Raw genomic sequence first — 23,648 nt, forward strand, 5'->3', positions numbered from 1 at the left:
CAGCTCCTAGAATTGAGTTAGTTTTTGAAGTTCACGTGTAACTCACAGATGAGAGAAGATATTGGCAATCGAGTGGAAAGCATTCGCCAAGTAAGTTGATGCTTTGCTGAATATGGTTTCATCTTTATTACCCATCGACTCCAGATCAGTTTCGGATCCACTTGCATCACTGTCGGAGTACTCCCACTCCGAGACTCCATTTTCATCCTTAGATTCGTCACCATTATACATACCGCTCTTGTGCCTGACCCGATTGAACTTATCATAACCAACTCCAGACATATGGTCAATTATAGGGGTGATTGTTTTTGATATGGGGTATGGCTGACCCTTGGGATCCAAAATGTTGAATGCACAGGTAAAGTCCTGCTCTGAAAGTGAAATGAACCTGCCCCGTTGAACTTCGACTCCAAAATCGACCAAGTCATCAGCCAAACTCTTGGGAATTCCCCTGCTGATATCGATATGTTCATATGTTTCGTCACAGGGTTGCAACCCAAATCTTTGGAACTTCTTTATGCTTTGGATCTCCTTGGCATTTTGTCTCATTGCTTGGGCAACATGGTGGTAGTCTATTTCGGGCAAGGCATCAAATTGCCTCTTCAAAGAGAGGAAATCTTCCAAAAGCTTCACATCCCCATTAGAGCTAAGCTCTACCAATCCATAGCTATTAGGTTCCTGTGAGAACTCATACACCAAACCACCACTAAATACGTCTACCATATCATTGGAATAAAGTGTAGGAACTTCTCCGAACTGCCTTGGGGTGATAAGATTACACCCATATCTAAATTGTGTTAATATTGTATCTCAGTATAAGCGTAATGTGGTAAACATACTCAGATAAAAATACAGGTCGTGAATAAGAAAGGTAATCGTTGACAAGGGAATCGTATCCACTAGTGTAAAAGGTTTGGTCTCCACACCATTGGTAGGAATTGACACCATAGAAGTCGACCGAATCAGATGGGCTTTCATCCATACATTGGAGGTACAGGGAGAAGGAAATCCTGAAGTTCAAGTCATCAGCCGCTGAATAACCAACTGGGATTGGCCTGGGTGAATTGTACGAGATGTAGTTTTTGATATCTCGGACCATGGCTTTGACATAAACTGCTGAATTCTAAAAGTTGTTAGTATGGTTCTATTTGCCTTGAATGGAGTATACGTACCTTTGCAGAGGTGATATCATTGATGACTTCATTTCCAGCAAAAAACCCAAGCGTATTATTATAATACGAGAACTGTTCAACCACTTTGAAGACATTCTCCAAGTACTCCACATTATAACTATTCCATGGTTCATATCTGTTTAAATGATGGTTGGGAATTGGGGAGTTCACATCAAGAGCTAAATAAACCCCTGCTGCAGCCAACATAGACATACAAGCATCGTGGTTCAAATCGGTGTTGACGGAGTAAACACGAATTGTCTGGTACCGATAGTTAGTATGTAATCAATATCATTGTAAAATCATAACATACATTAATACCAAGCTCCTGGAAAAGTAGAATATCTCTGGCGCATGCCCTTGCATCGGATAATGGATCCTTGTAATCTACTACGCCCGAAGAGCCCCCAGGTTGATAATCAACTCCTTTAATATAAAACTATTGAGTTAGTATACCCTGATAAATACACATGGAAAAGTAGTTAACATACTGGCTCATTGGTGATAGTATCAACGAAGTATCTTCCTTGAATAGTAATTGGGTGAATGAAACACAATGCTGTTGCCAATAACAGCATAATGCTGAATAAATTCTTTAATTGCATTTCAACCGCTGTTTGTACAATTGGTTGCAAAAACAACTTGCACGCGGATTGGTCTCAGGAACAATTCTATATTAAGGTTACATTAAGCAAATATACATTAGATTTCAATAGTAGTGCTAACAGAAACCATACCACCTGCCAAATTGGACCAGCTTACAGTAGTGGGCGAATAGTGGTTTAGTTCTTTATAAGCTGGCACGAGCGAGTCTCCATCTCCTAAGTTACCCCAAAGACATTTTATAGCGACACTTAAGGAATCCTTTGAAGTAGTATAGTCAGAGTCAAGTAGACTTGGCAACCATTGAAAAGCGATATGGAAAGGCTTTTCGTCATCAAGCTTGTTCAATTTGAAACCGGGAAGCCCAGCAAGATCCTTATAAATGAAGTTACCATCCTTATCAACTGAAAATCCTTCTGGGGTGGCCATGGAGCTAACAGTACCATTCGTCTTATCATGATTATAAACTATTACCGTTTTGACAGGTAAGTCTTTGGTTCTCGAAGAGTCAAATAGCACACTGCACATACTACTTCCATGAGCATTAATTTGAATTTCACCATTTAACAACCCAAATGCCGATGAGCTCGAGTTCTTCAAGATATCGACACTCAAATAATCACTGAAAGAAGTAGCACCAGGAACCAACTTAGGAGACAACGGGGTCTTATAGGAACAAGTGGTTAAACCATCCAAAGGCTCTGTACAGTTCACATCAAGCCCAGAAGCTTTAACAGAAGGCATATCCTTCAAAAGGTCCTCGAAACCGCTGCCGTATCTACCTACTACTGTCGCATAGGACTCAGAAATATCAGCACTTGCATTAGCAGTCTGAATGAATCTCAATTTCATTGGGTTCTCAGCGTTGAATGGGTTTGAAGCATATAATATACCACAGTTTAAGACGGCACCAACGATGACAGTGTAGATGATGATTTTGTTGATCTTGAAAACAAATGGTAAAATTGGAAACACGCAAACAACTCCAATGTACTCAATGAGCTTGTAAATAAACAATTCACTCTTGTAGGACTCCTGGATGGATTTGTTGATCCCGGATAAAATTAACCATGAGTTATTATAAATGATCAATAAAGGAATGGGAGCAACAATCAAAAATTGGATAAGCCAGTCGTAGCTGAAAGTCTTCTGAATCAATGACAACTTTCTCCGAGCCGTGTAAGAATCAATTGAAATCAAAGACGAGTTGTCAGAATGAGTGTGGTGGTCATGGTCAGCAGCTCCGTATTCATCAGTTTGAGCAACAAGCAATGGCTGCGTGGCACCGGCTGCAGTAAGCTCATATTCTAAGTCCTGTTTGGAGGCTTTAAAACACCATCCCAATAAACCAAATATGGCTCCTGCAGACTGAATGACAAATAAGACAGTAAGAAGGGCCTCACCAGTGTGGTCATTTCCGAACTTGTTGCTTGACAATCTCACAGTCGATGCTATCAATAAAACCCAATAAGCAAAAGAGATTTGAATGATAACAATCAACTTTTCATCGTGTTGGATAAACTTATAGTTTCTGAAGAGGAAATTGATTCCGTTCAAAATCAAGTAATTGGAGAATAAGAACACAGCAGACAAAGTGAGAGCCATGCTGGTGGCACTTGAATTAGGAGAAAACTCAAAGAATTGGATCATTGTTTGTTTAGCAAAGTCAACCACAAATACGGAGAAAACCAAAGAAATTGGAAACTTGACCGAGTTGACAAAACCCAATCTCCAGTTTTGTTTGTAGCCGAATATAATTAACAACAAGAAGAAGCACACAACAGGAACGAGCACCAATAAACTGATGTTGAAAATTATCAACTTTGGTAAGGAAACAATGAAGAAAAAGTTGAGGAAAGAAACAAACGAAGCAAACTGCTTAGATGGCTTTTCTGCTTCAAGGTAAGCTTGATCAATATCAAGTTCTTTGGAGCTGACACTTTCGACAAAGTCCAAGGCACTGGAAAGCATGTGCCACAAGGCCTTCTTAGAAGTATGGCTAATATCATCGTATCCGGTGTGGTAAATGTCTCTTGGTTTGTAGAAGGCAATGTCAATTCCTCTCATTCCACCAGTTTCAAAGTACACTTTGTAGTCAGTTTCACTGTGGATAATCCTACTGTTGAAAGCTTGCTGGAAGATGGAAGAAGCATATGGGAATCTAACCGCATTATACTCTTTAGTGATCTCATAATCAGTTCCTCTGAATAAGATAGCTTTACCACCTTCACCAGTACCTTCCAAGTTGATAAAGTATTTGACGAGTTTGGACCATGGATGGTTTAAGAAAGCATAGGCCCCATACAAGCCGAATTCTTCGTTGTTATTGAAGTTGAAAATAATGGTTCTGGTTGGCTGAGGAACCTTCTCCGAGGTAAAGTAGTCTAATACTCCCAAGAGAGAAGCAATTCCAGCACCATCGTCAGTGATACCGTAACTAGAAGGTACAGAGTCGAAGTGAGCACTGATCAACAACGCTGGTAAGTCGTCTCTGGTTCCATTGATTCTAACAAGAATGTTGTTGCTTTCATAATAACTGACATATCCAGAAGTATCCTTGAACAATATAGAATTGTTATTATTCAAGTCATTGTCATACTCGATATAGGGGAGCTTAGATTCTTTGATCAAGCGCTTGACCTTCTGTTCAATATAATCATGGACATAGTCATTTCCCACTGAACCATAAGGATGTTTAAATTCTCCAATATGCTGCAAGTCAGTCCAAGAAGCATCTAAAAGAGATGATTCCAATTCATCGGACGGCAAGCTAACTGACCATTCGAGACTGTTGTCCACGTAGGACAACAAATAAACAGCCACAAATGTCACAAACACAAAGAACGAGAGGGATGTCTTTCTGTATCCAAACACTGACCTTATGAAGCGAATAAAGAAGTTTGGACCCTTGGACTTTTGTTGGCCGGGATTGACGCTAACAATTGACCTTTTGGGTGCTGAAGTCACAGAAGCCACGGAAGCTGTTTGGGCCACAGAATTGCCCACGTCTCCTTGTTCACTCATGCTTTTGGGTATAAGATGTATGTGCACTGAATTAGTTTCCGTGGGGCCAGCTGCCGCACGTAAGATGAAATTGGGTCGTGCGCGGGATATAGATAAACCAGCAGCACAATGAGGAAACTAATGAATATAGAAGCAGGGGAACAACAATGGATTTATTGAGTACAGAGGAAGAGTAGCATGATACCCAACAATGAGAAGCATTCACAGACGAAATTTGCTAAAGATTGGGCAATTTTAGAGGCTGTTCTGACAGTTTGTTGGGCAACCCCGGTCGTAATGGGCTGTAAACACACACATAACCTATATTGACTGACCTCAGCCCCACCAGCCGTTCCGAGTCAATATTTCTCGGGATTGATTGTTTTACAAATGATCTTCCACTGGAGTTCAAAGGTTTTCGCAACCGTTTTCACATACGCTTAAGCCCTAATAGGTATTCACCTAATTATACCAAGACTGTTTAACAAAACCTCATGACATACAACATCATACACAGTTTGATATATAGAACAAAATGATCACTTCAACCCAACTAGAACCCCAAACAGGCATTTTAGGTTTTGGTCTCCCCATGTGGTTCAGCAACCCAGAATCCGCGACTACAGAAGTTTTTTCACTATCATTTGTACAATACGACAATGGGTGAATTTGCTCCTTTAAAAAACGACTTGATTCTTAGAGCTGCCAGAGGTGAAAAGGTCGAAAGACCACCAATATGGATCATGGTATGTGTTGCACTTTTTTAAACCTTGCAAATAACAAGCACTAACCGTAATGCAGAGACAAGCTGGAAGATATCTACCAGAATACCATGAAGTTAAAGGAAAGAGAGATTTCTTCGAGACTTGCAGAGACGCCGAAATCGCCAGTGAAATCACCATCCAGCCAATAAACCACTTCAACGGGTTGATTGACGCAGCCATTATTTTCAGTGATATCTTGGTGGTACCCCAGGTTATGGGGTTCGACATTGAAATGGTTGAAGGTAAAGGTCCTGTGTTTGTTGATCCATTAAGGACCCCAGCCGACTTGGCCAGAGTCAACTACAAGCCGGACGTATTGAAAGGCTTGGATTGGGCATTTAAATCCATTACTTTAACAAGAAAGAAGTTGGAGGGAAGAGTTCCATTACTCGGATTCTGTGGGTCTCCTTGGACTTTGTTGGTGTACATGGTAGAAGGACAAGGGTCAAAGATGTACCGGTTTGTCAAGCAATGGATCTACGAGTACGTGGAAGAGTCCCATAAATTGTTACAGGCGATTACTGACTGTTGCGTTGAGTTTTTGGCGCAACAGATTGTTGCAGGTGCCCAAATGATCCAGGTATTTGATTCTTGGGCCGGAGAATTAGGTCCTGCTGAGTTTGCCGAATTCTCATTGCCTTACTTGAAGCAAATCGCCGAAAAGCTCCCAATCAGATTGGTTGAGTTGGGTGTACAAGAGAAGATTCCCATGACGGTATTTCCAAAAGGTGCGTGGTATGCTTTGGATGAGCTTTGTGATATTGGATACGATGCCATCTCTTTGGATTGGTTATACGACCCAGAGGATGCTGTTAAGGTTGTAAATGGAAGAAGGATAACCTTGCAAGGAAACTTGGATCCGGGTGTTATGTACGGGTCTGAAAAGACGATTAGTAAAAAGGTTGAGAAGATGATCCAAGGATTTGGGGGTGGTAAACAGAACTACATTATTAACTTTGGACATGGGACTCATCCGTTCATGGAGCCTGCCAAAATTGAGCATTTCTTGAAAGAATGCCATAGATTTGGTAGCCAATAGTGTGACTCGCTCATAGGGTTGGGTTATATATAATGACTAACATGTGTAATTGTACATAGATAATCAAATGTCTGCGAAAATCCAAGCAGAGAATTTCCTTGAGTCATATTCAATAATGTCTGGAAAGAACATACCCAAGAACAGTTTGTACGTGTTTAGTCTTTCACAGGAACTAGTGGAAAGCCTTGAGCTTGTAAAGTTCGATGTGTCTGAACAGCATAACTTGGAGACCGCACCAAAGGCTTTGAAAGTCCAGAGACTCCGTGATGATGATGATGATGATCTCACCAAGTACAACCAAAAGAGAGAGGCAAAAGGGTTGAGTAGACTAACTGAGGACGAGTTTGACAGATTATTGGAACAAGGATCTGTCGAGAGTATCTCAGGTTCTGATACTGATTCTTCCAGTGATTCAGAAGATGAGGATGATGCTCTCTATAAGCGTCTTACAGAAACAAAGATATCGGAAGCGATTATTGATGAAACTTCCAACGCCTCACACTTGAACTCGAAGTCTTCATCCATATTCTTCAAGTCCCTGATGCTTTCAGGTGACAAACATCTTGGAGCTTTCAAAGCATTGTTTTCACCAAAGGAAATGATGGACCCAATCACATCTTTAAAGACATGGTCAGATCTACAGGATACCGGCAAGTCTGCACTTTTCATGATGGGAGGAGGGCATTTCGCTGGTGCCATTATTTCCCACAGAAGGAAGAACATAAAGGGAAATGCAGTGAATCATAAGCTTTCTGTTGAAGAACAAAAAGTTGAAATCATAAAGTCCAAGACTTTTCATCGGTATACCACCAGAAGAAAACAAGGTGGATCACAGAGTGCAAATGACAATGCGAAGGGAAATGCCAAATCTGTTGGGTCCAGTATCCGTAGATACATGGAACAAGCTCTTATACAAGAGATCCGAGATTTGCTCAAGCTGTGGGAAAGTGACTTAAACCAGTGTAAATCCATATTCATAAGAGCCAATGCTTCACAAGGGAAGAAAACTTTGGTGGGATATGAAGGTGCGGTTATCAAACAAGGTGATGTCAGAATCAAAAGTTTCCCTTTCACAACCAAGAGAGCTACCACTTCTGAATTGAAGAGAGCCTGGACACAGTTGGCATATTTGAGCATTACAGATGCAGTCAAAGAAGACAAACTGTTGAAGGAAAGACTCCTAAAACAACAGGAAAACCTTATCAAATCCACACAGCAGAAGCAACACACCAAGGAGCAAGAAATTACGGAATCAGATAAACAAACGGTCGACTTGTTAGGGTTTGCAAAGAGGCAGAAAGCTCCAATGTTGATTAACTTCTTGAAGAAACATAACCTCTCTCCAAATTTGGAGTTGACCCCAACTTCCCAGTATGTACTTACACCAACCTTGTTGCATTTTGCTGCTGCAAATGGTTTGACGCATATTGTTCAAGTTCTATTGGTGAATTTAAAGGCAGACCCTACACTTAAAAGTACACTGGGAAAAGTTGCAGCCGAGTTGAGTTCCAATAAACAGACAAGGCTGATTTTTCAATTGGCTCGACACAAGTTGGGTGACGACTATTGTGACTGGGATGCAGCCAAGGTGGGGGATGCTATGACGAAAGAGCAGATAGAAAAAGAAGAGCAAGAGGAGAATGAAAAAATTAGATTAGAAAAACAGAGACAGATCCAAGAGCAATTAGATTTGAAGACTGAGATGGAGTTGAAAAAACCCACATTCTCTAGCGGGGGGCAGTTGGGAGGAGTATCTTTACTTTCCAGTACCAGTGGATTAAACGAAGACCAAAAATCGAGAGTTTTGAGAGAGCAAAGAGCTCGAGCAGCCGAAGCCAGAATGAAGAAGTTTGAGGCTTAATATATGCATATTTATATTTATTGCAGAGGTTCGTAATCCGACTCATAGAAGATTGGCGAAGACTTATTCAAAGGGTCTGGTGAAAAGTGGTCGACTTCTGGTGTAGCAGATTCAACCGAATTCTCTTTGGAGCTATCTTCAAGTAACGGGCCTTTGCCGACCGGATTAGAAACCTTAGTAAATACATAACTAATAGCTGTATTGCTCTTCGTCTTCTTTATAATTGTTTGAACAATATCGTCAGGACAATTGAAAGCATTGATCTTAGGATCGTGATGCTTGTAATCAGATAATGCATTTTTGAAGGATTGCTTCTTTCTAGACCCAGCCTGATCCATTTGACTATAGTTCAATGCTGAAACCCACCCACCATCCAGAAGTGAAGATGATCTCACTGCTGATTGTTGGGCATCTTCATTATCAGCTTCTGAGGTAAGAATATCGGAGACTTCTGGTTCTAGCTGTTGTGTATCTCCCTGTCCTCCACAATCACATTCCAAAAGATCGTGAGTATTGCAATTGGTGTACTCATGAACAGTGAAAAGATCTTTCAAGTCATTCATATCAAAAACATTCAGATTGGCCTTGGAATCATTCAAAAACTTGTCACTGAGATTATTCTTCATGAGCTGTCTTTGAAAGATCTTTTCATCCAAACAACCGGTGGTAAAGAACCTGTAGATAAACACTGGTTTCAATTGGCCATCTCTGTATATCCTTGACATGGCTTGTAAGTCATTAGAAGGATTCCAATCGTTATCAAATAAGATCAATCTCGAGGCACCAATAAGATTGATTCCAAACCCTCCAGATTTAGAAGATAGTAAAAATATGGGGTATCTAGGAAAAGATACATTGTTGAACTGGTTTATAATCGACGTACGAGTTGAAGGATTAGTTGAACCATCCAATCGCAAGAATTCAAAGTTTAGCTTCTTCAACACCTTCTCTAAAAGATCAAGAGTTTTGGTATAGTTTGACACGATAACCAATTTCTCTTTCTTTTCGTTGATAATCTCTATAAGCATCATTATTAATAAATCAATTTTTCCGCTTGAAGTCAGTAACTCCGTTTTGTACCCGCCACTAAGAGAATTGAATAGATTATCATCCTGGAGAAGAGACGGCGAGTTGCAAATCTTCTTGAAAACATTGATAAGGTTCAAGACGTTGTTATTATCGTAGTCAGCGAAGGAGCAGTTTGACATAATTAGATCAAATAGTTCTAATTGTTGGTGGCTTGGCTTGACAAATAGCAATACATCTGTCTTAGAGCTCAAGTATTTGAAGAGAATATCGTTTGTTCTTCTTAGAACAAAAGTCTTTGTAATAGAACTCAACTCTTTACTGGCAGTTTTACCCATCTTGATGACTTCCTTATTGTAGCAGTTGACCTCTCTGCTCATCTCGATTGGCTTAATGAACTTCTTTTGAAAGCTGGTAAAAGTGCCAAATGCACCTGGATTTATAAAGTTGATTAAAGTGTAGAACTCAGTCAAGTTGTTTTGTATAGGGGTTCCAGATAACAATACCTTCTTTGAGACATCCATGTTTGTCAATATCTTCAATGACTTGTTCGTGTTATTCTTTAATTTGTGTCCTTCATCACACACCAATAAATCAAATTTAATATCAAGCATTTCTTCTTCACAATTCAATAGTCTCTCATAACTCATGATCATCACCTGGTACGCAGATGACTTGCTAAAGTTCCGTAGGTCTTGTTTGTAATTAGTGGAGTTGTTATCGACCACCAAAATGCCAATCTGGTTGATGTTTAACCACTTTTTGAATTCTCGCCTCCAATTGTTAATCAACGTAACAGGACACATTATCAACACCTTATTAGCTTCATTTTTCTTTTCTGGGTTTGGACTTTGTTTTATTAATGTCCAGATAAGCGTTATAGACATCAAAGTTTTGCCCAACCCCATATCATCTGCCAATAAAACTCCATTGGCTCCGAAACTGTAGCCCATTACCCCATTATACATGAAACTGACTCCTTCCTTCTGGTGCGGACGTAAAACTTTCAGTAGTATTGGGTCTATAATGACATCAGTATCAGTCTCTTTGCCCTTCTTCATCACAAATGAATCTTCAGTTTTCTGGAAAAGTGGTTTTTTAACCTTGGTTAAGCTGGGCATAAGCTTCTTGAACGATGGTATTTGAGCAAGATGGGGGGTTGTTTTGGCCTGTTCAAGCTGGAGAGGGCGTTCTTGCTTATCAGACCCTCCTATTTCACAGTCCACTTCCAATTCGTAGCCTCCCACTTTGAAAATACCATCGGTTCTAGGAATTATCTTGGTGATGGTTCTACCGTCAATTTTTGCAGTAATTGAAGAACCCTTGACATCTATGATGCCGTCTCCATCCCATGTTTTATTCTTCTTGTTTGTGACTTTTCTCCATTGCACCATGAACCGTTTACCCGACTTTTCATCTGTTTTCTGTGAACTTGAGGTTTGTGTCGAATCAGTACTCGAAGATTGCAGTGATAACTTTCGGTGTACTGGAGTGATTTGACCAAGTTTTCTTTTATTGGAAAGACTCCCATCTCCCTGTGATGTAGGTGGGGATTCCTTGACGGGGGCAATGCCAAGTGGCCTCGGGGGCTTGAATTTTGCTCTTACACCAGTAGACAGTTTGTACATATGTACTGTTTATTTGAGACGCGATTTTCATCACATCCAGTGAGATAGACATAATATAGCATATAGTATTCTAGAGAATCAGAGTTAGTTGAGACAAATGCAAACTCTTTACATCTTCATGGTAGACAAAGACATGGTGGATACTCACCAGCTATTCACCTGCGTGTTCACGTTTAAAATATTAGGTATATTCATTATAGAAGACGTATTAACACGGGTCTATCCATGAAACAGTATCATGCGACGGATAGACCGATTCAGGGGGCAACTATGTGTGGTTACAAGTTGGCGGCAATGAGTTTGCTTGCCACTTGTGCAGCGTTGTAGAAACTGTAGCTAAGGAGACCAGCAAACAATACTAATACCATATCTAGAGAAAGTTAGTAATTTGTTCGAAACAAGGAAGAGACTATTGAAACCAACAGTGGATGTCCGACAGCTGGCAGTGGTTTACTAGACAAGCTTGGACCTTCCTGGTCAAGGTTTCAAAGACTTCGCTCTCCAGAAACTAAAAAGACATACGCAACATCACCGACTCGGTGGTGGTCAACATGTAAAATGGAAGGGAGTAGTAAAGCATTCTGTATGCTGTTTTCGGGGTGATCATATTGCAACAGGTAATGAGGGACTAACAAACAAGTTAACAGTTGTTTAGGGTTTATCGAAAAAAAGTTTGGGTAGCGTATTTTGAAGTGTTTTTTTCTCGCAACTTTCAGAAGTAGACCAGTTTAAGCCGATAAGCAAGCGAAGACTATAGTAGAAAGGATTTACCATGATGTAGGTGGATATTTGGGTACGGCGAAAAGAAAGAGCAGAATCTTTTAGAATATACACTTGAAGGTTTTTGTAGAGGTATATTTCAGAATGTTGCAATATACACGGTCCGAAATAGGGGTACCTGCTTTGGAAGTAGACATAGTAGATACCCTGCACCCAAAACAATTTAAACCAATGCCATCTGTACGGCACTGACAACATGGGAATTGCTTTGGAATACGGCATTATCTTTCTAGTATGCCATTTGTTCTAAAAAAGTTGTCTTAGTGGTCCTCTTGTTCTAATTACTGCAAAACTTCTGCGAATTCTAGAGATAATGGCGATGAGATTCCAGCCATCGCGAAACCAAGTATTTTGATCCATCAATATAAACCATACTTCTGCGACAATGACTAAGGTACGACGAGACGTTCAGCTCAACGAGTTCAAGACTATGATGATCACCGACCACAAAGATACCAGTGAATTAACCGGAGAGTATCAGCACATCTATACGCAGTTGAGGGAAGCCCGATCACTGCAAAAGAAAATGGAGTTACTTGATACTCTTTCAATTATCATTTTGAAATTGACCAAGGCCACCAAAAGCGAAGAAAAGTGCCCGCAATTACAGATAGATCTGGAATTGGTTCAATTTCTCTTTCTCAACTTAGATAATTCCAACAAGACCAAGATGAATACTATTATTGCTAACACCCTCAATAAGATGGTGGGATATTCGAAACTCCAAGACGATTTCGAGACTCAAATACTCAAATGGGTCCAGATATTGGCTGATTCTTTAACGAACTCAAAGCACTTACTCAACATGATGGAAACATTGGTCAAGAACATCACCACGAATGTTTACCCTTTCTATAAGGCAAACCAAGCTTTTGTTTTAAGGCTTTTGGAGTTTTTCAAACTGAGCTCACTAGCAAACTCTTCTAGCAAAGTGTTGACAGCAATTTTTGCAAATATGTATCAAACTGACTCATCCCGTTATTTCGATTCTTGGGACGAACTCATTTACTCCTTTTTGATCAGTCAAGATCACTCTAAAAATATGGTGATTTACTTGATGCCTGCTATATTTAAAATTGATCAAAATTCATTTCTGAAGTTTTTGTTGAAGTTCTTCATCAACTTTGAACATTCCAATGATGATTTCAAAATCCAGTTAGGTTTGAGCCTATTGAAAATTGGTGAAACAATGCTGATTGATTCATCCAGCATTATTTCAGTTGAGTCATTACAAGACTTATTGACCTTCAGATCTCTTAACGTAAGACTTAACTACTTGGAATTTCTTTGCTTCACAGCGAAACCAACTTCAACTATCTCACTGGAAGTATTTAGCTTGATTCAAAATAACTTGGACTCGGTCTTGTTTGATTTGAATTCGGTGGATACGAGGAACCAGTTTATAAACACTATTAACGGATTCTTAATACATGTGAGGGACTCCAGCTATACCAGGAACAAGTCGAAAGACATAGAATATGTCAATAGTTCGGAGCAGTTTTTGAAATGGTTCTTGGGTTTCATTCAACGAGGATTACTACCATCATCGTCTTACGCTCATAATTTCATTGCATTAAGTTTCTCCAATAAGTTGATAGATTTGAACTTGGATGGCTTTACTGGCTTGAATAAGAACAACAAGCTGTCATTTCCATTCAAGATTAACGTGTTCACTGACACAATTATTGTGCTTCTTTTGGATAACTTGAATAATGAATATGACGATATCAGAGATATGTCTTGCAAAGTGTTATTGAGATGTCATCAAGAAAACTTAACAAAGCTTTTAAATTACTATACACCTGAAAAATCAAAACTTATTAGTAAAGCAACAAGGTATTGCTTCAGCTTGAGGTCAAGGAGGAGTGATGGTGGTGCAAACTACTTCAATTTCCTTGCCTTGTATTTTGTTCAAAGAGGCGAAACTCAGAGAGTTTACGAATTGGTCTTGTACTTGTCTCAGTATCTTCTCCATACCGAGCAGCTCGTAGGAGATTTTTCTACAGAAGAGCTGAGGCACCATGGGATATGCACGGCGTTGAAGTTTGTGTTGCAAGCACTACCTGCTAGTGTTTTTGACGAAAATGTCGAATTATGGAGTACACATTTTGGTAGGCTTCTCAAGCTATTTCAGAGTATGTGGCCGAAATTAAAACCTTTCTTGTCGAATAGCAAAGACAATGAGGATGAAGAAGTGGATATATCACAAGAACAAAAACTAGCCTCCAACTTTAGCTGGAGGTTCATTAAGGAATCAACAGATCTAGTCAACACGATTTTCAAAATTAATTCATCAAAATTCAATTTAGTGGAGATTACTAGCTTCTTGGATTATATTGAAGTTCTCATTGATCAAATTTCAAATATTAACCATAAGGGTGCGTTGTCTGCGATTTATCCGTCCTTTGTGTTAATCATAAGTTACTGTTGCACAAACCCGAATACTCGTGAACATCCCGAAGTTTTATTAAAACGGATATTGTGTCTAATTGAAAGCAAGAGCCAATTAATCAGTAGGCGTAGTGGTGGATTACCATTGTTAATAACCGGCATCTTAACAGGTTGCAAAGGTGCTTATAAGAACTGTGACGCATTAATGACCTTGACATTCAAATCGTTATTTGCAACCATAAAGTTGGAGGTAGGTGAGAATGAGAATAAATATGATTTGCCTCAAGTAAATGCAATGAATTGTGTGAAAGCCATTGTCAACGATTCTTTATTGAGGGAAGAGAGCCTGCAGTATTGGGAGGAGTCTTTAAATCTCTGCCTCCTATACTTTGGTTCCCATAATTGGTCAGTCAGGAATTGTGGTTTAATGTTGTTCACCAGTTTAAATAACAAATTATTCAATAAGGCCATAAAACCCCTCTCAACGAGAATATTTGAAAACTATGAGTTGAAACATACATTATTGAAGTATCTAGACTCGAATAATGTTGAGTGGGTATTCCCCATTTTAAGCATAATATCAAACTTGAACTTTGTTAATGATGAAGAAACTTTGGAAGAATTTGAAGTCGGATTGATCCCATTATTAGGTGACAGAAACTGGAAAGTTAGAGAAATGACATCAAGGACCTTATCTGAAATATCACTACCCAGTCTTCATTCAACTTTGGTTTCTAAGCTCGTATCATTATTAGACACCAAAGACAAAAATTTCAACCATGGTATATTCTTATGTTTGCTAGAAATTGTGAAGTTGAAACAATTAGAGGCGCCAGAACAGGTTTTATTGCCCTTAATAAAATATCAAAGTTGGTCGACCTTAAAAACGTATATTGATATCATCCGATATTTGGATGTGCCTGAGAGTTGCAAAACTCTCTTATCTCATATATTCGTTAAAAATATTTCCCCAGAGTTCTCAGGTTTGAAAAGGCTAGCGTTGAACAACTTATTGGTTTATTTGTTACATGTTGAATCTTCAGAAAATGTGAACAATTTGATTAACATTTGTTTCGACTTGTGCTTTGATTTTACAGTGATTGTGTTGGATTTTCTAAATAAAAGCGTTGAAAATTTTGATACTTCTCTGGTTTGGAAGATATTGGAAACATCCAATGACATTTTGATCACAAGAAAAGCTCTTGAGGTTTTGGGAAAGTATCCAAGCTCTGAATATAACGGGGAACACATAAAGACATTATACCGTGCTTTGGAAAATGAAAGTAATGACATCAAAGCTGCAAGCTTGCATGTGCTTTCAAACTACTGTTCCGAACATATCAAAAACTTTCTTAATGAGTGTATTGAGTTCACCCATGAAGATATGCCCGAAAGTATTAGGATGAATGGTTTGAAACTGATTATCAATTACCTTGCCCCATGTTCGAAGAAATCAGACAAGTACTTGAAGTTTGTGTCACTTACTTTTTCATTAGCAACCGACAAGGATATTCGTATCAGGGAGATGGCTTGTGAGTTCATTTGTCAACTTCTCGAATATCCATATTCCAGGTCTTGTTATGCGGTCTTCAAAGACTTTCCTCTATTCTTGGCTCGTGACTTTGAGTCTCTGGAGCTAAGTCTGGAAATTGCCCAACAGTTAGTGAACATTTTTGCTTTTACTAAGGAGAACTTGGTTCAATTTGAAGAGAACTGGGATGATGAAAATGCATTGTTCGATTTAGAGGAGCCTAACACTTATAGAAACGGTGTAATAATAGTTCAAACATATATTCAAGTTTTGCAAAGTGCCGAGCTATCAAGATCTTCCATTCAACATCTTACTGAAAGTTCAATTTCCACAATAGATCATATGATCGGGTTTTTTGACAAGTTCCAGAATGCTGATATTACTGGATATACAAGCAACATGCTCGTGTTCAGCTCTCTTGAGCAAAACTTCACTATCTTGAAGTATGCAAAAGAACGTATACAAGATCCAACATTCGACCAAAGCATGAAAATACTTCGTGAGAAATGTAAGAATTGCAACATCCACCAAGTACTTCAACTGCTCTTGTAAATAAATGAATAATATATTTTTGCAGCCATCCTTTTGGCAATGCTAGTAGTGCAGAGGCGAGTATTTATTTAGCCTCAGCGAGGATTTGGAAAATTTTTTTCCACTTATAACTCTCTTCTTTTCCTAGAGAATGCAGACGAAATAAGTACAATCTACAAAGGACAGTGCGTCGACTTAGACCAAGCTGAGTCTGTCTTAATTTGTCAATTGACCCCGAGTTAGCTTGCTTTCAAGTCTTTTCACCCATTGTAAACAGGAATGCTGATGAATAATTTACAACGAATTTCTTCACCTGAACCTTCATGTGGAACAAAAAAATTTCAGAGCTTTTTAACACTGAGTTCCTGTTTGCCTTGGTGAAAGTCTTGTAAACCACCGGAGTCTCGAGCAAGAGAAAAAGAGTATGTTTACTGTAGACAGTGATATTCGAGCTGCTTCTCCTAATATTAATTCCTCTTTCGACATGGTCAACGGCACTCTTCAGGTACCCAATGTGTATTGGGTACTGTGCGCTTCTTAAACCACCCCTTTTTATGTGGACGGCTTTTTATTATACCTTGCTCTACTTATGGTCTTGTCTGAGATGAGATAATGCGCACTAAAATATCTACAACATGTCAGACATTGAAGTACCTACTCTATGTTCCAAGTGTCTTGGCAAAGATCCAAACGTCCGGATGATCAAACAGCCCCAAGGAGAAACTTGTAAGATATGTACCCGACCATTTACAGTATTCCGTTGGCAAGTCAAAGATGGGTCCAAACGGTCCAAAAACACAATGATTTGCAAGACTTGTGCTAGGCTGAAAAACTGCTGCCAGTGTTGTATGCTTGATGTGAACTTCTTGATTCCCACAGAAATCCGTGACACAGCGCTCCGAATGGCAGGCTTGGGTCATCTAGTAACGCAGCAGTCAGACACCAGGAACTTAGAGGTTAAAGCAATAATCGCAGATAAGCAACAAGCACAATTCGAAAAACAGGACAAGGAAACACTTGAAAATAACGAGAAAGCCAGACAAATACTTCTGAAGTTAGCATCACAAGTTAATGAGACATCAATAGAAGCATCTCCTATGAGAAAAGCATCAAAATCAGCCAGAACTCCAGATACTTCTATTCCAGCTGGTTTGTCCAAGGTCATTAAGAGACTCCCATTCAGCGGGTCAATACAAAGCAGTGAGAAAGAACTCACTTCTTTTTTTGTTTTTGGAATCCCGGAGGACTGTCCACAATATGAAATGTCCGAATACTTTGAACAATTCGGTAAGATCAGGTTGATATCTATTATCCATAAAGCAAAATGCGGGTTTGTGTCTTACACTTCAAGACAGTCAGCCGAAAACTTGGCCAACTCTGTCTCAGAAAACGGGCTCAATAAGAACCGGTCTACTCCAGGACTATTGTTGCTCAGGAAGTCAATTCCTGTCAGAATTGCATGGAGTGAAGTAAAACAACTAGGAATCTCTTCCAGCGAGCACAAAAAAATAGCATTAGTGGTTAATAAGGTCATGGAACAGTTGGCAGAGAAAGATAGCAAGGTAAGCAAAGGAGCTTCTAAAAACCCCCACTCAATCAACCAGTCCAAACAAGCTTCGAAGTCGACTGCTGCAAAGTCAAAGCCAATATCGACCAAGTACCAGGCTTCGCAGCCAGATTTCGAACTTTGATAGATCAAGAGCCGCGATTATTTGTTCATAGAAAACAAAATACACTAGTACAATACAGAAACAAATTATATCTGAACCAATGGAGTACGAAACACGGATTTTGGTACGACTGTTACTTGTTGTGCTACCTCTATTTGTGATCGTGTCCCGTTTGATATTTGTGTTGCCCTCAGTTAACTCCCCTGTCATCAATGACCGTGCTGATGGCGCTGAGCTTCCTTCATGGTTATCAGGTTCAAACATTATGATATTTCTTGGTTCTGGTGGGCATACTGGTGAGATGATGAGCATACTTTCCAAGGTGAACTTGACACAGCTCAACAGGATTTGGGTGGTATCATCTAATGACTCAACTTCCATATTAAAATGCAAGGAGTATGAAGACACCTTAAAGACGAATACGGCGCCGCTGTTTATCAGTCTTCTTAGAGCCCGAGATGTGGGTGAACCATTATTGCTGTCTTTGAAGAGCACAATACGATCCTTCATCGATACGTTTCTCAAACTCCGCCAATTGCCCCAACTCCCAGACGTGCTACTTGTTAACGGACCCGGAACCAGCGTGCCCATTGCATACATGCTCTTCTTATTTAGGTTCTTGGGAGTTGGAAACACTCGAATCGTGTACATCGAGAGTCTTGCTAGAGTCAATGACTTGAGTCTTTCTGGAAAGTTGTTGTTACCCATCACAGACAGATTCATTGTACAATGGCCTGCTGTGGCAAACAGATACAAACGTGCAGAATACTACGGAGTTCTTATATAGCCTAGGTAGTGTGTTTTGAGTATATGCACAAATGATAATTTGCAACCTCATCTCTTCGCAGCTCAGGAAACGGACGCGTTAAAGTTGCACCTATATGAAGATGGGAAAGCACCAGTATTTGATGCCACAGAACTCATTTGGGGGAAAACTACTTGAATTTCCCGATATAGCTGTTGACAAATTCAACGTCGATGCTAAGATATTCTTGCTTTCCCACTGTCACAGTGACCATTTAGTTGGACTCGCAAACAAGTCTTTTCAGTCCACTGTCTATTGCAGCGAGTTGACAAAACAAATTTTTTCCTTAGACAACAGGAATGCGCCATGGTTACGGTACTTACGGGGGATAGCTTTCAATAGCCCATTTCTGATAATCTTAAATGATAAAAAGGTGGTGCTAACCTTGATAAGTGCCTACCATTGCCCGGGTTCAGCGATGTTCTTGGTAGAGTCCGAGGAAAAAAACGTCCTTTTCACAGGAGACATAAGGGCAGAAACTTGGTGGACTATGGGACTCAAGAAAAACATGTATTTGTTCCCCTACACGTGTGGATTCAAGTCTCTCGACTGCATTTACCTCGACACCACGTTCGGGTATCGGCGAGAACCATATATCGAAATCCCCCCAAACACCGATGGAATAGCTGCAGCCATAAAAATGCTCCTGCTATATCCAACTGACGACCCAGATATCGAGTTTTTTTTTGCTGACCACACATTGGGGTTTGAGCAGGCATGGTCCATGATCGTTTCGAGTCTTGGTGGCTCAATGCATATGTCCAATAGAATTCTCCAGAGAAGCGTAGTGGTGCTGAAGAACCCAAACTGCGAAACTTATGAACTGGTCCTTGGTCACTTTGACACCAATGGTGGTCAAAAATTTCACGCTTGCGAGGAGGGTTTTTGCAGCCAAAAAGTTAAGTTTCCAGTGAGGATAAAACAGTGTATTAACTTGAATGTGATTGATTTTGTAGGATGCTTGCTTCCCGTGGATATGAAGACACTAACTGATAAAGGGAAACAGGGTATACAAGTTGTTGACTATACTACAAAGGGAAATGCCATTGTTAGATACAGGGGACGCACTTGGATTCAAGTGAACAACGAACTTCTTCCCAGTGAGATAAAACTTGTGTTTTCAAGACACTCATCGTACTCTGAGTGTAAGGAGTTTGTTAAAACTTTCAACCCCGTTCTGGTGTATCCTTGTGTGACGTCCAAAGGGACATGGGAAAATGGGTTTGTCATGTCTCGTTTGTTTAAGGATGTATGTGTTCTGGGAGGTATTGAGAACTTTGCCTTTGATGTGATCAACTGTGCTACCCATGGGATACCAATTTCTCCAATCATGGTTAGACCCGTTAAAACTATCAACAGATGGGATTTGCAAGACTGTGAGAATGAACTTCGTTTTGTTGCAAAATATTTTGAATCCTATCAGGACTTCAAGTTCTTCCTGCAAGTATCATTTCTGGAGCCCGAAGCTAGAACTACCAAAGAAAAGAAGACCGTTACTCTAGCACAAATTATCAGCAATAGAAACGATTCCAGTTTCAAGCACTTCATGAAACAGAGCGAATACCTCTACGAAAAATACATAAAGCTGAGTCTTCCAGGACAAGTACCCTGTAAAGTGGACTATCTAGATGAGCTCAATCGTTTGGGCCTACACGAATCCTGTTCTTATCTGTCTATTGAAGATTTGGATTATTATACACGGGTCTCAATCAGCTTTCCGTCTTCCGATCTGGGCCAAATCAGAACTGAGAATGAGATTTTCGATGAGTTCGGACGGTCAGTTAGAACACCCACCCTTAGGAACGAGGCCAATGTGACCTCTTCATTTGATTCGATTGAAGTTTCATGCAAACACGCAGGCCAGCCCAAGGACTTGGATGATGCCAACATTAACAGAATCGCACGCCAGTTAAGGGAGGACCCAGACTCGTACTTTTCGATGCATTTGAAGTGCACCAGCAAAAGCTAAACTGTTGTATTTAGTTTTCTCTCCATTGATGAGAGCATTTCACACATTTATAGAAAGTGGTCATAGGCTCATCAGCTGATCTGATTTGTAACTGGAAGAAGTATGCTTTGTCACCACCACACGAGTCTCGAGGGCACTGCGCTGGAGTTTGGTCCACATTGTCCCAAGCACCTTCACCACCCAAAACATCATCCACTTCTTTTCTAGGAAGCACCTTTTTATCGAACATCTGGAAACCACTAATTTTGAACTCATAAGGACATGTGGGACAATAGAATTTGTTCGAGTCACCATCCTCCAGCGATAGAAGCAACATGTTGGAGCAGTATGGGCAAAATGATAGCATGATAAATGGAATGCAAAAAGGTGTACTGAAGATGAGCAGAGCTCTAGAAAACTTAACGCGCAGAGATCAAAGTCTCACTTTTTCAGTCGCTTGTTCTCAATCTACATAACTTGGAATAGGACCTATAGCTTCCTTAAAATAGTATTTTTGTAACTTCGGGCACCTCAATTGAGCACTTAGAAATGGGTTTAGTAGAGTATTACAACAAGGGTCTTGAAAAAGGTTTTGAGACGCCCCTGATAAAGAGGGTCATATCGGTGTTTCCTCAGCTCTCTCCATCTCCGGTGAGAGATATTTCCACCACATCTCCATCCAGAAAGGGAATAATATTCCCTTCTCCAAGTCACAGGAAGATATCACCGGCAAGAACGCCGAGAGGGAGGGCAGGGCTACCGTCGCCTACTAAACGAAGTTTTGAAGACGTGAATAATTCTGCTGTTAAGCGAGCGCACAGAGTGAAGATAAGTTCGATTTTGAACGACGAGGACTCATTCTATGACGATGGCCAAGAAGAGTTGAACGAACAGGATTTAAGGATTGCTGAGTCTATCATCCAGCTGTCTCATGAGGAAAATGGAGGTATTCGTCTTTTGTTTGGCCAGGATATTCCATTTGAGATTGATCCCAGTGACGAAGAACTAGTGACGGATTTGGAGCCAGAACACGAGGATCAAGACCCGGTAAAGGAGGCGACACCACCAGACTCACCTGAATCCACTCCAACTCAAACGAGGGCAAAGCGCAGAGTACGAAGAAAACCCATCATCCTAGATGTTGACAGTGGAGACGAAGACGATGCCAATGACAGTGAGATCGATAAAGATGTCTCTGAAATTGACAGTGAAATCGACGGAGAGGAAGACAGTGACGAGATGCTTTCAGATGAAGCTGTTTCGAAATACGAGGTACAAACTACTCCATCTAAAAGGGGACGTGGTCGTCCACGTAAACTTCGACCAGTTCCGCCGTCAGAGGATGAATCGCCCAGAAAGAAGCGGGCAAAATATGAGATTCTTTCTATTTTCAGGCAAGATGATGCTGATCTCCTAGCGAACAATCCGGTGAAAAGCGAAACCACTACAATCAAAAAGCTAGAGAAAACCAACGCATCTGATACTTTTTGGGATGACTTGGAACCCATGGATATTCCTTATATCAGTGGGATTCCTGAAGACGAACTTGTCACACTTGACAGAAGCAAGAGGCAAAAGTTCGACCCTTTACCTATTCCTCCGGTAGGTGCTGATGGTGAGCTACCAGCTTCGTATGTGAAAAAATACTTACCCAATATTAAATGGGAAAACTCGAAGGAAGGAGAGGCATTGGACGACCGGTCGTACTTCTCCGAAGGAACAGAAGGATACTTTGACCAAATGAGCCACAGAGAACGACATGCAGTGTATCTGTTGTCAAGTTTGGGAATCGATCTCAGTAACCTGGAGTTTTTGGATCGGGTGGAGTTATTGAAATACTTCAAGCCTAAACAAAAGTTGGCACTACTGAACCTTCTCAAGAAGTCATATCATCAATGGTGCTTTGAACTCTCTCAAGATTTCAATATTTGTTTCTATGGAACCGGGTCTAAAATTGAATTGATTACCGATTTCGCAACCAACTATCTCACTTCTTGGTTAGCCAAGTACCACCAGTTGAAGAATGAAGAAATACCAAATGTATTGGTGATGAACGGATATAATCCATCTTGCAAGGTAAAAGACATCATGGAGAGCTTGGTGCTGGTACTTGTGCCTGAAGAATACCGAGTTAGAAGACATTATTCCAAGATTTTATCGGATTCGTTTCCTCTCTTGCTTAAGCAGTTAGAGCGGCAGAGGAAAAATACCAAAAGCCCGAAACCAAGACTCATTTTGGTGATTCATTGCATTGACTCAGAGTCTTTAAGGGATGATAAAACCCAAGTGCAACTTTGTCAGTTGGCAAATCTACCTGAAGTAAAGCTTATATGTTCTGCCGAAAACATCGCTGCACCATTATTATGGGACCTGTTCAAGGCTGAGAACTACAACTTTGTATACCATGATATCACCACATACCAGCCTTATATTGTGGAAACATCCTTCAAAGATGCCATTGACATTGGCAAAACAAAAAGAACTTCCAGCAGTAGAGGTGCCATGTTTGTATTGAGGGCATTGAATGAGAATTCCAAGACGATTTACAAGATTCTTCTTGAACTGCAAATCGAGAGAATTAAACAATTGAATCCCAAAAGTGGTGTACGTTCTACCAGAGGGACTCTTCGAACCGCCATCGACTTCAAAGCTCTCCACAAAAATTGTATGGAGCATTTCGTCACCTCTAATGAGATCAGTTTTCGAGCCATGCTAACCGAATTTTTGGAACACAATATGTGCAAATTGACGAAGGATGACGCAGGTACAGAGAAGGTATTCATTGCCTACACATTCGAGGAGATGAACAAGCTTTTGAAAGAATCGTTGAAATAGATTATTTACGCTACTAAATGCAGCAAAATAAGGTTTGTAGTTTTATATTAGTATTAAATGG

General features: G+C 40.2%; 9 protein-coding genes across 9 annotated transcripts; 5 read left to right on the top strand and 4 right to left on the bottom strand. All coding sequences in view use genetic code 12, as the record gives it.

Annotated features, from left to right (window-relative positions):
* Positions 1-42: 42 nt before the first annotated feature.
* On the bottom strand, positions 43-1,671 carry GAS4 (Glycolipid anchored surface protein 4 precursor; the record flags this gene model as incomplete). The annotated part of the gene is made up of 5 exons (XM_066157637.1): positions 43-787; positions 840-1,123; positions 1,173-1,433; positions 1,486-1,519; positions 1,664-1,671. The coding sequence occupies 5 exons, from the start codon at positions 1,669-1,671 to the stop codon at positions 43-45; spliced, it is 1,332 nt and encodes a 443-aa protein (XP_066013734.1).
* Positions 1,672-1,874: 203 nt separating this feature from the next.
* On the bottom strand, positions 1,875-4,799 carry PSN45_001335 (uncharacterized protein; the record flags this gene model as incomplete). The annotated part of the gene is made up of 1 exon (XM_066157638.1): positions 1,875-4,799. One exon carries the CDS (start codon positions 4,797-4,799, stop codon positions 1,875-1,877), a length of 2,925 nt encoding a protein of 974 aa, XP_066013735.1.
* A 638-nt stretch (positions 4,800-5,437) lies between these two features.
* Positions 5,438-6,581, top strand: HEM12 (Uroporphyrinogen decarboxylase in heme biosynthesis; the record flags this gene model as incomplete). Its single annotated transcript, XM_006690025.1, has 2 exons — positions 5,438-5,524; positions 5,580-6,581. 2 exons carry the CDS (start codon positions 5,438-5,440, stop codon positions 6,579-6,581), a joined length of 1,089 nt encoding a protein of 362 aa, XP_006690088.1.
* A 115-nt stretch (positions 6,582-6,696) lies between these two features.
* PSN45_001337 (uncharacterized protein) lies at positions 6,697-8,442 on the top strand (the record flags this gene model as incomplete). The annotated part of the gene is made up of 1 exon (XM_066157639.1): positions 6,697-8,442. One exon carries the CDS (start codon positions 6,697-6,699, stop codon positions 8,440-8,442), a length of 1,746 nt encoding a protein of 581 aa, XP_066013736.1.
* Positions 8,443-8,459: 17 nt separating this feature from the next.
* RDH54 (helicase) lies at positions 8,460-11,291 on the bottom strand (the record flags this gene model as incomplete). The annotated part of the gene is made up of 2 exons (XM_066157640.1): positions 8,460-10,899; positions 11,245-11,291. 2 exons carry the CDS (start codon positions 11,289-11,291, stop codon positions 8,460-8,462), a joined length of 2,487 nt encoding a protein of 828 aa, XP_066013737.1.
* Positions 11,292-12,261: 970 nt separating this feature from the next.
* PSN45_001339 (uncharacterized protein) lies at positions 12,262-18,020 on the top strand (the record flags this gene model as incomplete). Its single annotated transcript, XM_006690019.2, has 2 exons — positions 12,262-16,241; positions 17,276-18,020. The coding sequence occupies 2 exons, from the start codon at positions 12,262-12,264 to the stop codon at positions 18,018-18,020; spliced, it is 4,725 nt and encodes a 1,574-aa protein (XP_006690082.2).
* Positions 18,021-18,099: 79 nt separating this feature from the next.
* ALG14 (UDP-N-acetylglucosamine transferase subunit) lies at positions 18,100-20,773 on the top strand (the record flags this gene model as incomplete). The annotated part of the gene is made up of 2 exons (XM_006690017.2): positions 18,100-18,774; positions 19,730-20,773. The coding sequence occupies 2 exons, from the start codon at positions 18,100-18,102 to the stop codon at positions 20,771-20,773; spliced, it is 1,719 nt and encodes a 572-aa protein (XP_006690080.2).
* Positions 20,774-20,783: 10 nt separating this feature from the next.
* On the bottom strand, positions 20,784-21,089 carry RPC11 (RNA polymerase III C11 subunit; the record flags this gene model as incomplete). Its single annotated transcript, XM_006690015.2, has 1 exon — positions 20,784-21,089. The coding sequence occupies one exon, from the start codon at positions 21,087-21,089 to the stop codon at positions 20,784-20,786; it is 306 nt and encodes a 101-aa protein (XP_006690078.1).
* Positions 21,090-21,301: 212 nt separating this feature from the next.
* Positions 21,302-23,587, top strand: ORC2 (Origin recognition complex subunit 2; the record flags this gene model as incomplete). The annotated part of the gene is made up of 1 exon (XM_066157641.1): positions 21,302-23,587. The coding sequence occupies one exon, from the start codon at positions 21,302-21,304 to the stop codon at positions 23,585-23,587; it is 2,286 nt and encodes a 761-aa protein (XP_066013738.1).
* Between the last annotated feature and the right edge of the window lie 61 nt (positions 23,588-23,648).

Source organism: Yamadazyma tenuis, chromosome 2 (assembly GCF_029203305.1).
Source record: "Yamadazyma tenuis chromosome 2, complete sequence".
NCBI lineage: Eukaryota > Fungi > Ascomycota > Pichiomycetes > Serinales > Debaryomycetaceae > Yamadazyma > Yamadazyma tenuis.